Source organism: Acomys minous (genome assembly GCF_964271855.1).
Source record: "Acomys minous genome assembly, chromosome: 11".
Classification (NCBI taxonomy): Eukaryota; Metazoa; Chordata; class Mammalia; order Rodentia; family Muridae; genus Acomys; species Acomys minous.
Window position 1 is genome coordinate 89,705,324 of NC_140492.1, and position 15,156 is coordinate 89,720,479.

Below are 15,156 nucleotides of genomic sequence, written 5' to 3' on the forward strand. Positions count from 1 at the left end.
AAAATAGTGGTTGTTCTGATAACTACCTTGTTCCTGTCTGAGATGCATTAATACCAGGCACTCCAAGGTTTTCATTCATATATGCCACTGTACTAGTTAGAACTCACTACATATGAGCCATTTCCTTGGCTTCCTCAAAGATGGTGTATATATCTGTATATGACAAACTTCCGAGCCACCCAAGCATATTCATGTCACAAGCTCTGTATCATAAATGAGCCAAGGGACACTGACAAAAGAGGATGTTCCCTCCAGACTGTCTATCATATACCTTGAAAAATTATATTCATATATTACATGACTCAAAGTACTAATTTCATTGTTATTTCAACATAATATGCATACAGTAAAATGATAAGAATAATAGCAAGTATGTCTCCATCACACAAAAAAATAAGTAAGTAAGTACAACCAAGAGTAGGAATTGTTTTTGCTTAAGGGCAAATCACTTGTCAAAGGTGTAACTTTGAGCACAAGAACTGACTATAGCAGGAAATTGGGAATATATGTCTCATTGCATTGCCACAATGGGCAAGATGCATTGCGTAGGACTTGGCAAAGAGGAGAAAACTAATTCAAAGAAATTACAATTATTTATCATCATCATCATCATCATTATTACAATCTGTGTCCCCCCCCACACACACACAGAATGACCCATTCTCACCATATTTGCATTTCAGAATTGAGCTGTAAGGCACCTTAACTCAGTGAAATGCACCTTTAGTAATATGGTTTAATACTGAGCTATGTAATTAATAGTGCTATATGCATCCATATCTATATATCTACTATCTATCTACCTATCTATCTGTTATCTGTCTCTAGCTTCTCTCTCTCTCTCTCTCTCTCTCTCTCTCTCTCTCTCTCTCTCTCTCCCACATTATATATCTCTCTAGATCCAGATCTTAAACATACTTTGATTTTAGGTAAAATTATTCAAGGCAACTAGATAATTGAATCAGTGAAGTCATCCAACTTTAACCATGTGCATATTCATAGCTCCCCATGAATTAAACTACATCACTTGATATAAAAATTAATCTAGCAAACTTCGCTAACTGTACCCTTTTCCTAGAATGTGATTCCTTTTTTTTTTAGTTTTTGAAACTGCATTCTTGTTTTTTGTAATGTCCATTTGTTTTACAATGCACCCTCTTCCCTTGCGTGACACCGCGGGCAAGCAGAGAGCACAGCAGGGCCCGAACAGTGTTTGTCTATCAGTTCATATTGGCGTAATTATCTCAATAACATAAAAAGATTACAGACGAAGTTGCCTGTCTTCTAAATGTTTACCCATTTTCAAGTCAAATTGTGCTTAAGTTACATAGTTCTGGCTTTATGGACAAAGTCACTGTACAAAAGAAATTTTTTTCAAAACCCTCAGTGGAATACAATTCTGAAAATAAGATTAATAAACTAGGTGGGATTTTGAAGAGACCATACTTGGTTCTGAAAATGAATGAGCCATACAGCCACCATCTTCTTACCATGCCATATAAAGAGAAAATTCCAGCAAACATGAAAGGTTAAACCCATCAAGGCAATGGCAGAGTCTCTGTGACAGAACTGCGAGAGATGTGTTCAGAACCAGAAAAACCTGGGGAAGTCCCTAGAAGTGGCTAGAGAGTGCACTTCGCCCTCAAGGACCTCCAGGAAACAACAGTAAACTCATTAATATAAGTATTCCAGGGAGCCAGGCTTTCCTGGAAAAAACAAATCAGTGTGAGAAGCCAGAACTCTGCCATTTCAGTTTTAAAAATAGCCAGTATTGTTAAGGCTGCAGGGTGCACGGGAGCAAAAGAAAGTCCTTGATGTTTGCCTCAGGTTTTACAGTAGAGCAGAAACTACACTCAAATTCTTCCCTGCAAATGCTGCAAGGATGGAAAGGTTTGTATGGCTTGGAATTACTTTTTGGTCCTTCCAAAAACAAAGTTTTAGGGGGTGCAGCAGCCTGTCCTCTCTGATCAAGTCAGTCTAGGATAAAGGACAAGCAAAGGATGGCTCTGTCTCTCTCTTAGGATCAGAGCTGTGCCTTCCTTTCTTCATTTGCCTAATTGCCCTGTGAGCCTGGCAGGGACATTCATTCCCCTGCAGGGCTGTTGTAACTGCAGAGACCCTACCTGGCACTCTTAAGTTGGTGCATTAGCACTTGAGCTTGGAATGAATGAGAAAATCAATCAGCATGACTGCAGTGGTGTGCTATCTACAGTTCTAATCTAGTTTGTTCAAATTTTCAACACTTCATCATAGACCCCAGCAGTGGTAACGATGGTAAGTGAATCTATACCAAATGCACTGCTTTTGCTTAATTTTTTTTCTCTTCATTTCTATTGAGAATAAACAAATCTAACCTCCTTAGGAAGCCACATGTGCAATAAAGATGGCAAGACTCATGCAAATATCCTTTCTTTTCCCTGGTCTAAGATCCAGTTCTTAATTAAGCTAGCTGGATAAATATTCATAAATAAATGTGCCAAATTGCTCGTTTGTTAACTTATACTCCCATCTCAGAGGGTTAATGCTTTAAGAGAGTATTTGCCTCCTTATTAAAGCTCTGCCTAACTCTGTAAGTCTTCATTGCCAAGAGTACAGTGTTTTAAATGTCCAGATTTGCAATTCTGCAAAGACAGAGTTAAACACTGTTTGGACTCTGGCTGCCTAAGAGGAACTGAAATTTTTCAAAGCTCGGCTGTCAGCTCTCAAAGGCTGCTACAGTAACTTTCTGTGCAGATTGGGTTAAATATTTTTAGAGACCCGTTCTACGATGATAAGGCGGTAATAATTTGTGCAGTGCAACACTCCAAAGGCTTCCAAATTTCTCAAGCCTCTTTGTATGTGATCCTCACAGTGAAGAAGAGTCGGAGCTACAAAGATGAAGCGTCTACTTTTCCTGGTGCTGATTTCAGTCTGTTGGGCTGACCACCTTTCCGACAGCTACACTCCCGATCAGGACAGAGTCATTCACATCCAAGGTAAGAAAGCACAAGTTCTCAAAGGAGCATCAGACAAACGTCCAGTTACTTACAGTTGAGGCGTTTGATGCTTGTTAACATCTGTTCTGCTGCATGAACTTTTCTCTTCTCTTTCTGCTAGTTACTAAACCTGCTTTCTGGTGCGAGAAGGCTAATGCATGAGGGGACATTGCAACTTGGGAACAATTGAAGTTGGACATCGTAAGAACAGGCAACTGCAGCGAGTTGGTGCAGTTCACTTCAAGCTGTTCAGGGCGGTCGGCATCTCCAAGTTGAGTGGAGTGCATGAGGTTCATTTAAATGCAAGGTGAAGGGGAGAGCTACAAAGCAGCAAAACTTAGCATGTAAGGTGTTTCTAGCACAATAGATGCCTTATGACTGAGAGAAGCAATGCAAATAAGAAAAATGTCCAACGAGCTATGGCAGGGAGTTAGTAGCAGACTCTGTTACAGTTTCTGCATAAAGCTCCCGCTCCCGTGGACCAATATACTAGCCCTGCATATTTCTGTTGAGCTCAGCTGATCCTCAGCCAGAGAGCTGTAGCAAGGCTAGCGGCTGCAGTATAATGCAGCTCTTTCGTCAGTCTAAGCTGCTGTTGAGGGACGTCCTACAATAAGAAAGCTGGGAGACTTATGCAATAAGGAAAGGCAGTGCAAGGAGCAATAGTCTCTCACCTGCCCTTGGTTATTAAATAATTAAACTAAGAATTAAAGAACATAACAGTTTAAATGTATGATCTTAGTAATTGTAGATAAGTTCAATTTGGGTACCAGAAACCGTATAAGTTTGCTAAAAGACATTAAACCGCAAGTTATAATGTCAAGGTCAAAAGTTAGTCTTAGAGAGCTACGTTCATTATTAAAAAGCAAGATTTGTAAATGTGATTCGATCGTGTAAATCTGGTAGAAATATTGTCCTGTAAATGTTTTAGCAGCCAAAAATAGGATTTCTAGATAATCTGTCTCTGAATATTTCAGGCACATCCTTTTCAGTTTTGTTTGCTTCCAGCAGCTTTATTTTTTTTTCCACTGTTGAAGCATGAAAAGAAATTATATAATAAATTTTCCTCTGCAAGCTGCTAACTCAGCTGTTTCCTTAATGTATGTATTAAAAACCAAAGCGCCTTCCCAAAGGATGCAATGTATTTATACACTGTGATTACTGATGAATATTAATGTCCTCTTAACTTGTAGTAACAGGATTTAGTTCAACATGACTGGTAAAACTGAATCAGTACTAATAACAACTTTAGATCTAATATAAAATATTCTTTGTATAACTGTGCTTTAAACTTACAAGATCTACTCAAGTTATAGCACAAGCCACGTGATCCAGTTAGTCCATGTGAAACCCAGTGCCTGAAAATATTATTTTAAAAATCAGGATGAGACATGATAGGCTGTCGTCCGTTGGTGGGTGAGTAGACCCCACCCCCCCCCATCAGAGATCTGGGGGAGGGGAATAGTGTGGGAGAGGGAGGGAAGGTGAGAACAGGAAGATAAGAGGGAGAGAACTACCACCCAGATGTAATATGAATAAATTATAATAAAAATTTAATTTAAAAAGTTTGGAAAAATACTGCTATTTGCAAATGTATCCATGTTAGAGTAAAGTTATCTGAAGAAGAAAAATTCCTGTAGCCCAGCCCTCAAAATCCCATGTGTTCTGTTGAAATTTAGTTAAAAAGGACTGTAGCCCAAGGTACCTGAGTCAATCAAATGATTTCATACACTGCTGGATTCTTTCCAAATGCCTTGATAGTCCACTTCATTTCAATTGTAAATTCACTTTCTTAGAAAGTATAGGCTTCCAAGGAAGCGTTGCTGAAGGCTTTCAAGTGATACAACTACGATATGAATTAATATGGAAATGTGGCTTGGGTCATAGTATTCTGAATATCTCCTCATAAATCTAAACTTATTATTATAAAGGTGCTCGAAGACCCATCCCCTCTATTTCCACCTTTTTTTCCCTCCCTTTCTTACAGCCATAGCATTCACATTACGGCTTCAGGGTACAGAGCTCTGAGAATCCACTTCCAATTAGCATACGGTAGTTTCAGTTGTCTTTTATAATATCAATATAAGCCTCATAGGAGAGTAAGAATCCAAGACGGCAGAAGTGCTATATTCTTGTCTTAGATTTAAACTTTATTTGTAATTACCAAGAGAAATTAAAGAAATTGAAACCCTGATAAAATGTTATGATCCATTTGTACCCCCAAGGATTAAATTGGCTGTGTGAACCTCAAATTACTGAATTTTTCTGATAAGCAGTTAGATTTCACAGAGGTATTAAAAAGGTTTAGAATTCACCTTATTTTGAAAACATATGTCCCCTAGTCATCATTACCTCCCCTAGAAAAATCAGTGACTGAAGTAATATTACATATAGTCCTTCAATTCTCCTTGGGATAAATGAGTGACTTTTTACTGATTTCTCCTTGAGCCTCTAGCATCAGAGTTACCTGAGTGCATTTCTGGTGGCACCTTTACATCTTTGTTGTAGATTTTATAGAAATCCAGGCAAAAAAATTAATCTGGCAACAAGGGAGGGGGAAAAAAAGAAGGCTTGCGGAGACAGAAAGAGAAACAAAGAATGAAGGAGGAGCAGAGGAAAGATAGGCAGGAATTAAAATTCTGAACACAGAGCATAGACCTCAGGTGGTACAGTGCATGCTGTACAAGCCTGAGGACCTGATTCTGAATCCCCCGGCATCCACACAAAAAAGATGGAAAACATAAAAAAAAAACCTCAAGCAAACAATGACAGCAGATAAAAAACAATAAGGAAGATGAGAGATTAAGGAGGACAACTGGTGTCAACTCCTGTGTGCCACACAAGCATGCGCTCACATATACACCCTTGTACACATAAATTTACCACACACACAACAGCACACACTCACACACACACAAAGAACTGCGGATTACACATGAATATATATTTACATACCGCACTTACTTTCGTCAGTGTTTATCATTTCTGGTCCAGGTCTAATAGATTTACTTTTGTACGTACTTTTAAGCAATCTGTTCACGTAAGAGCTTGATAAACTCTGGGTTGCTTTCACACAGACACCAGTTATACTGTCAAAGGCCAAGTCGCCATCTCAAAACACTTACTTACTTGCACCACATCATAGCAACAGAGGTGACATGGGAGGAAAAATAAGGATTAAATAAAGGCGAATAGAGAGAGAAATTAGTCAGGAAAGGGTCCTATTTAGAACTGTTCACCAAAATTCACTGAATTTTTTTTTAATACTTAGCACTTTTATCCCATAACATATAGCTTGTGAGTATTTCTAAGATTGATCTGAATAACACACTGTCATTGTATGTTACTCTGCTATCTATCAATTAAAACCATGTACATTTATTCTTCTAGGTACAAAATCTTCATTTCAAGTGGCAACAAATTCATATTGGATAGCCGTAGCATTTTATGCTCTTTTCTTGGGTGCTGAAGTTGACAAACTTTCAAAGAAATAAAATATTAAAAAATATATACCTACAAACAAATCATTAGCTATCAAAGCCTTTTGAAAGTATATGAGAATGAGTGTTGACTTAGCTAAAGCACTCGCCTAAAGTCTTCATAGCATGATAATTTTCTATTTTAATGCATAATTAAAGTGTTTACATTTTTATTGTTTCGGCTCTTTAAAACATAGTGAAAATATTTTATTTTAGTCAAGTCATTTGAAATATAAATGCCATCAACTTCTAAGAAATTAAAACAATCACTCAAAGATTACTAAAGCAATAGTAACTGGGAAAAATAAAATCATTATTATGGAAAAATTATTTCAAAATACATTGAAAAAACAAATACAAAAACTACTTCAAAAATTCTATATGACTGTAGTGAAGTAGGATACCACTTTAGAGGCAATGGCACCTGGGGAAATGGAGCTGATAAACCAAACTCTCACACAATAATAGCAAACTTTATTCAGAGCATCAGACAATTTATAATCTGAGGGTGGAAAGGAATTATATGAGTAAAGTGCACAATCACAATGGCCAGCCACATACAGCAAAAATATGGTATCCCCCCAAGGAAGCATATAAACAGATAACAATAGCCAATTGTAACGAATAATATGAGGTAAACTCAGTACTATCCACTGCAACTGGGAGGGGCACTAAAGCACATTCCAAAAACAATTCCATGTTTTTGAAAAAAAAATGCTGAAGTCACAAGACTCTTGTCTTGGTTCCTCAAAGTTGTCTAACAAGCATTCGGAAATCTCCTCACAAGACTCCATTCTTGGACTGGGTTTGCACACAGTACCACAAGATACATGTAATATCAGGGGTCATTATCCAGTAATTAGTAGAAAAGGTAGCCATTTTTGCCTGGTTTGTTTATATCTGTTGGTTACTTGGCTTCAGTTATTAATCACCACATGTCCACACTCTGAGTGGTATGTCATTTTATGTTCAAAGACTGTCCTCTGAACTGTATTAAACAAAATAAGTCAAACAAGAATTCAGCCTACCTGTTCTCCCCTTCACACAAAAAGGACATAGACATCCTGAGGGAAAAATGAACCACTGAAAAGCCACAATGCATCGCGTATGAAAATTGTTAGAACAAGAATCGTTTCATTACAGTCAAAACGTGTAAACTATGTGAGCAGGGTGCGTAAGAAAGCCTTCATTGTGCTTTTACAAAGCATTTGGAAGTTTCAAATGGAGAAGGTATGATTTAAAAAGAGACTGTAAGAGTAAACAGAAACCAGACTACCATAATTTTTGTCATCCAGGGTCACAGTTTACATTTAACCATTGAAAAATGGTTCGGTCTTAAGCAAAGGTATAATCTATTGTGACTGCCTCTTATAAAAGACCATGTGGATAACACACTACACGGAATGGCCCATGAGTAAATGTGAGGTGACTCTTTAGGGGTGTGCTGGTTAGTTTTTGTCAGCTTGACAAAGCAGAATCCCCTGGGCAGATGGAGCCACTGTTGACGACTAGCCTCTGGCAGATTTGCTTCAGTTTGTCTGCAGGGCATTTTCTTGACTAATAATTGATGTGGGAGGGTGCAGCTGGCTGTAACCAATGCCAGCCCTGGGCAAGTAGTCTGGGTTGTATAAGAAAGTAAGCTGGACAAGCCACAAAGCAAACCATTAAGCAGGACTCTATGGTTCCTGCTTCAAGTCCCTGCCTTAAGTTCTTGCTTTGGCTTCTCTAGAGGATGAACTATAGCATGTAAGTCTAATAAATCCTCCATAAGTTGCTTTTGGTCATGGTGTCTTATCCCAACAATAAAATGTAACTAGGATACGGACGGTCTTGCGGTAGTGCAGATCGAAAATCATGATGGCATAAATCTAGATGGGCTGCTTATTTTAATGGACGTAGACACGCCACCCATTAGACTTACTGATAGCATGGATGTAGAGAATAAATGAGGTGACTTAACGATAGGTCACATGTTTTATATTGAATAAATGAATAGATGATGGAGGCAAGGCCAAGACTGATAGAAATTTAGAAAATGGGTTTGCATAAAAGAAGAGAGTTAGAAGTTTTTTGGCAACACAACATATGAGCAGAAGGTATATGGCTTTGGTACTTTATAGAGTTATCAATACAAGTGATGTTTATTAAACTACATGATAGAGGTCTGATGACTTGAGGGACTAGATAGGATAGTCTGTGAGGGTAGGGTATGTAGACAGAAGCAAGGGGATGGCTTTGGAGATCATCACTACCAACAAGCTGAGTACGGGAATATACAAAAGGCATACATCCACTTCCAAAGGATCTAAATCCTGATCTCTAATGTGTGTGAGATTTTACTCATTGTTTTTAATTCTAAATTGATGTGACAGCAGATGTCCATAATGCCAACACTTGAGAGAATGAGTCAAAAATATATGCTCCAAACTAGGCTAGATATATAGGTAGGGGAAAAAAAAAACTCTTAAAAGTCTAAATTGGCTGCAAGGGATTAGAAGTAGACACTTTGTTATTAAATATTATTTTTCTAGCTTATGTTTAAAAAAACAGGTTTGCTGCTTCCAAATCCATAGCTTCTAGGAAAATATCAGTAGGACCTGTACCTATTGCCCCTTTAGAACGGGGTGTGTGATCCTAGACTGGCTATAGTTTTTTTTCCTTTATTAATTTATTCTTGTTACATCTCAATGGTTATCCCATCCCTTGTATCCTCCCATTCTTCCTTCCCTCCTCTTTTCCCCTTATTCCCCTCCCCTATGACTGTTCCTGAAGGGGATTACCTCCCAGATCTAGCCAATGGACAGAACATTCTCCACAGTAGAGTGGAGAGTGGGATATTACTTTCTCATATATTCTGGTGCTTCACCTTTGACCATGTCCCCTGGAGGGGGAGACCTGGTGGCACTCAGAGGAAGGACAGCAGGTTACCACGAAGAGACTTGATACCCTATGAGCTGGCTATAGTTTTTTTAACCCCCCATCGTTCTACTATTAAAGCTGTTTTTGTTTTTAACTTGCTCTGGAGTCCGGGCAGGTATCACAGCAGGCAGGAAAATGAACCACAAATTGGTGAGAATGAAAACTTCCTTAAGTTTTACTTAGTTAAACTGTATCAACCTTTGAGAGTCTGATGCCAGACAGTTTATTGCCAGCATATTTAAACACAGTACAATTTGAAAAAAGGTTTCCAGGTATAATACAATCCACAGCACACAAGGAGACATTGAAATTTAACTCAGAGTACAAGCAATTTCTACCAAGAAGATGGGTTCTAAGGATAGGTTACCTGTATTAGCTTAAAGGGACTAAGGAAGAGTCATAGAGATAGTGGAGAGGTCATTTGGGTTATTAGCCACCTCTGGTCCTGGTTGTAAGAGCTTTGGGGGAGCAGTTGACTATATAGATAATGCAAGGGTCATTTCAATTATTAAGTATCTTCAGTTTTGGTTGTGAGCCTTTGACACGGCATGGCCCAAGAGATAGTTCAGATCCTCAAGCTGTTAATCACCTCCAATTCCAAGCATTCTGTGTGGAAGAACAAGCTTTAGGTCTTTTCTTTTGATAGGGCAATCCTGCATACTTAATGTTCCTCACATCCCTGGAGATCTGTGGGTGCCAGGACCTTCATGCTTCCAGCAGCATTAGGCTCAATTTCTGAACCATCAAAAGCTTAATAATTCATGATTGTTCCCAAAGCAATAATGAAATCTTCCCTAAATATTTTCTTAGTGCTTTGGCATTACTATTTTATCTTTCACATTATGCAATGTTGTAATGGTGTTAATCTTTTTTTGTGTTGTTTGTTTGTTTGAGACAGGGTTTCTCTGTGTTGCCTTGCCTGTCCTGGACTCACTTTGTAGACCAGTTTGGCCTTGAGCTCACAGAGATCCACCTGCCTCTGCCTCCTGAGAAATAGGTTTAGAGTCATGCACCACCACACCTGGTCCAGTGGTGTTAATCTTATCAGTGTACACAACTAAGTGTCCTTTCTGGAAAGTATAAACTAGTTGGCCATCTGCTTCCTTACAGAATAGACATGTTCTGCATGGAAAAGAGATTTTAGTTCTGCTTGTTTTCCACGTAATAGAAAAGTTTCAACAATTAAGAAATGTGTGGATAATCACAAATATTAAAGAAAATAGCAAACACTATTATTCCAGTTTTTCAATAGACTTTGAAACAAATCCTGACAGGCACCATCTTGGAAAGTATCTTTATCTTTATTTTTCATTCTTATTAAGTCTTCGAGAACTTCAACCAATGTATTCTCTTTTTTAAAAGATTTATTTATTTATTAAATACACAGTGTTTTGCCGGCATGTACACCAGAAGAGGGCATCAGATCTCATTATAGATGGTTGTGGGCTACCATGTGGTTGCTGGGAATTGAACTCAGGACCTTTGAAAGAGCAGCCAGTGCTCTTAACCTCTAAGCCATCTCTCCAGCCCCCAATCAATGTATTCTTATCATATTCATTTCCTCCTTAGCTCTTACAAGATCTACCCTCACTTTCCCTACCCACCCAAATTTGTGTCCTTTTTTTTTTTTTTTTTAAAGTCCATTAAACACAGGTCGTGCTGCCCATATACTCTTGGATGCATGGTCTTCATTAGAACATGGTCAACCCATTGGGGTCTTCACCTTTAAGAACACTGGCTCATCCTCTCCCAGAGCCTCTCAGCTGCCCGTAGCTCCTTACCTTGGATAGGACTTCATGGCCACCTTCCTTCTCCATGCTGGGATTTTGTATGGCCTAAGCCTGAAAGGGACTTGTGCATGCTGCCACAAATGCTGTGAGTTCACAGGTGCAACTGTCTTTCTGTGTCCAGAAAAGCATTTCCTTAAAGTCATCCGCAGCCCCTGGCTCTTAAAAATCTCACCACTCCCTCTGTTTCAGTGATCTATAAGCACTGAGAAAAATGAGAATAAAACAGATGTCCCTTTTCTCTTAAAAATGTCATTTGACACACTATTGAAATGTCCCAATTCAATCTTTTGTTTTGATTTGTTTTCCTTAAATTTTCTATGATAACCTGATTTTTTTCTCATTCTAAATTAAGAATTTAATGTTAAATTCCTCCTGATATCCACTGGTAACACAAATAAATTTAAGTTCTGAAGATTATTAACCAGAGAACTCTTAACAAAAATACCAACACCATCTTTTGGCCTGAAACACCAGATCTCATGGCTGAATGATAATGCACCTGCATTGACATTTACAACCAGTTACCTGTAGGAAGCCTGAGGCAAGGGTGATCCCATTTCATCCTTCCCAACATGAATGTAGCTGGTGAGTCTCACTCATGTTGACAGAGACTAGGCATCTGGCCCCAGGTGGTTAGCTATCAAAGCTAAGATTCACACTTGAGCAGTCTCTCTCTCCTGAGTGCCACACTCTCCTAGAAGCCACATAGACTCCAAGGAAACTTCCCCACTTCTGAGGGAAATACTTTTTGAGTCCAGGTAGAGGTAAACGTGGTCAACATTGTATTGCATTCAATGTTGTTCCAATTTTTTTAGAACTATGCTCCAAATGAATCCAATCACTATGAAAAGTTTAGTCTTGGCCCTGACTAGAAATGAACCTCTAGGCTGCCATGATGATCTTAATAGGAGTAAGATCATGATGAAAATAAGCATGGTGAATCCATTCAAATCAAGATTGTCTAAAACCTACAAAGAAAGTGAGGACGGATCATAAAGAACTTGTATTATATAGAAATAAAGACATGAGAGAGAGAGAGAGAGAGAGAGAGAGAGAGAGAGAGAGAGAGAGAGGAAGAGAGAGAGAGAGTGAGAGAGAGAGAGTGGGAGGGAGGGAAGAGGGGAGAGAGAGAGGGAGAGAGAACCTATTGACTGATAGTTCATAATTTATAGAATGAATTTGGGGCATTTTCACATACTCCCATTCCTTTCTCCCACTGAAACTTTTCTTCCAGACAAGTCCTTCTCCTGCACTAACGTCTTCTTCTTGTGTGTGACCCACTGAGTTTAATTAGGAGCAATGAAGCAGTTAATGAACAAGACTGGGAGCCTATTTACTAGCACAAGGGCAACTATGAGAGGCTATACCACTGAAGAAAATGAGACCTCGTATTCCATCAACTGTTAACTGCCAGTGGGGCTGATGAGCAGGGTAGAACATCCTGGGGGTGGATGGTCCTCAAATGCAGGCCTGTCAACAGTCACTGCCTTAGAAGAATCCAGGAGGAGCTGATGAAGGGTGGGGTTTATAGAACCAACTGCTCCTAGGAATCGCTTTCTGAGCCTGGTAAAGCAGAAAGCCGGCTGTTAAACACACCCAAAACATGTTGAACTTTGAGTGAGTGCTCCTCTTCATAAGTTAACTTTAATAGGATACTCACTGTCAGTCGGGAATTAGCAAAGCTGTCTGTGTGTTAAGTCTAAGTAAACATTCATAAGAGACTCTGGATGAAATTGTCATGTTCTCTTGTGTTGATGAAGAAAGTGATGGTCAAGGCAAGATGATCTAAGAGGCACACATAGATCATATGCTTAACTAATGCCTGTACTAGTGAAAAAAGAATAGGAAGACATAATGCCCAGGAAAGGAAATGCCCACAAAGAATCCTATTAGTTAAACAGATATAAACCAATCACCACCACCTTTTATGTCCTCTTTATAGCAAAACATGGAGAAAATGGAAATATAAAAAACAGAATGTTTCTCAGTACGTTAACATAAATTTAGGTGTATATCTCAGAGCTGAGATTTTTTTTAAATGTAATTCATTTGCCCCCATAGAATTCCTTTGGGTCTGTTGGTGCTTAGCTCAAGCAGACAGGCTTGCCTTTAGTGGCAAAACATTTTCAATATTACCATAAATACACCTTTAGGATTTAAAACAGTAGTGGCATGTCTCTTTACTTTTTACTGTGAAGTGAGCAATAACAATAACACAGCACACGTTTGTGATCAGGATCGCCCCAGACAATACTATTTCAGTGTTGATTGATTTCCGTCACAGTCAGTGCAGCCCGAAGGGAAGCGAGAAAGCCAGTGTGCTTAGCTCCTGCTTGTTCCATAGCACATCAGAGCAGAAAATGGAGGTCTCAAAGGAAATATACATGCTGTCTGAGAAGACGGTAAACATATAGTTCTGAGTAACTCGGCAGATTAATGAGACAGAATTGGCTTCTTTCTCTGTGGTTGTTAGCGAAGGCACTCCCAGTATAGGGAAGCAGTAAGCTTGACCCAAGGAGCATGTTGTTGCTGCTTGTGCAATCTGAAGACAGGGTTGCCAGAAGCAGAAAAACAGCAGCACTCACTACCTGATAGGGTGATCATTATTACTGCTTCCAGCATTGAGGCTTTCATTTATCATTCAAAACCAGACACCATGAAAGACCTTGGAGACACTGCCTTTAAGGACAAAGGAAAGTGTAATAAAGTATCTTTAAAATCTTGTTTGGGATATGAGTTTTATTAAGAAAGCATCAATCTTTCTGTAAAATAATAATGATAATGATAATAATAATAATAATAATAATAATAATAATAATAATAATAATAATAATAGTACTTCATTCGTAACAGTGCCCCACAATCACACCTGGTGACTTGTTGTTTGTGTTCCCCGAGGAACCATAGACAAAGATTTGTTGTCTGAAGTTAGTTGCTTATTAAGGAGCCCCTCAATTTTAAAATATATTTATTTATTTATTTATTATGTATACAGTACTCTACCGCATACACACCTGCAGGCTAGAAGAGGGCACCAGATCACATTCTAGATGGTTGTGAGCCACCATGTGGTGGCTGGGAATTGAACTCAGGACCTCTGGAAGAGCAGTCAGTGTTCTTGAACTCTGAGCCATCTCTCCAGACTGGGTCCCTCAATTTCTAATTTACTTTTCTAAACAATGTGCGTATGTAATATCTACACAAAGTTCAGAGTATTTAAAACATGGGAGTATACACAGCTTCAGGCAAAGAAACCCTACCACCACCACCACACACACACTTTTCTATACTTTCTGGTAGTACTTTTAAAACATTGTGCAAGATCTTTTGAATAACTTGTCATGGGGCCTGTAGTTGTGTAATGAGTTAGGATATGAGAGAGATCAGCTTTCTATTCTGTGTGATGAAAATGTTCTGAAAAGAGACAGTAGTTATGGCTGCACACTACATGAAAGTAGAGGCGCTGCATCGCACACATGAATGAGATTTAAAAACATATGAGTAAATATATGTGTGTGTGTGTGAATATATACATATACATGTGTGGGTATCACAGCCATATATACCTTATACACCTTAGCACACAGACACACACACACACAGACACAAACACACACACACAGCAGGAAAGTTTTGTTTTGTTGTGTTTCTTACAATGGTGTATTTTTAATTCCCCTATTTGACTGTTTTAAATAAGTCAAAACATGTTTTTCAATTTGTCTAAGAAATCTAAAATTCTGAAATTTGCTTCCTTCCAGACACCATAGGATAAAGTAACCTAGCAAGACTTTTTATCTTGCATGACTTTATTTCAAAGGGACAAGCTTTGATTCATGGTACCTTCTTCTTTTTGTGTGTGTGTTCCCTGAGTTTCTCTGAATACGAACTTCAAAAAAAATTACACGTCTCATAGAAGTAAGAGCTATAGTTTCAAAGCTATGTTTCTAATGTTTTTTTCTACAATCACGTTTGACCTATTGTTTAAAGACTTCA

General features: G+C 38.6%; 1 protein-coding gene across 2 annotated transcripts in view; it reads left to right on the plus strand.

The window, feature by feature from the left end:
- The window catches only part of HAPLN1 (hyaluronan and proteoglycan link protein 1), a 66,839-nt gene that overhangs the window by 37,533 nt on the left and 14,150 nt on the right, over positions 1-15,156 (plus strand). For both annotated transcript variants that reach the window (XM_084801952.1, XM_084801951.1), the window contains one exon: positions 2,852-2,975. In XM_084801952.1, coding sequence (XP_084658078.1) covers positions 2,876-2,975 — 100 coding nt within the window. In that variant the 5' untranslated portion in view covers positions 2,852-2,875. The remainder of the gene's footprint in view (positions 1-2,851; positions 2,976-15,156) is intronic.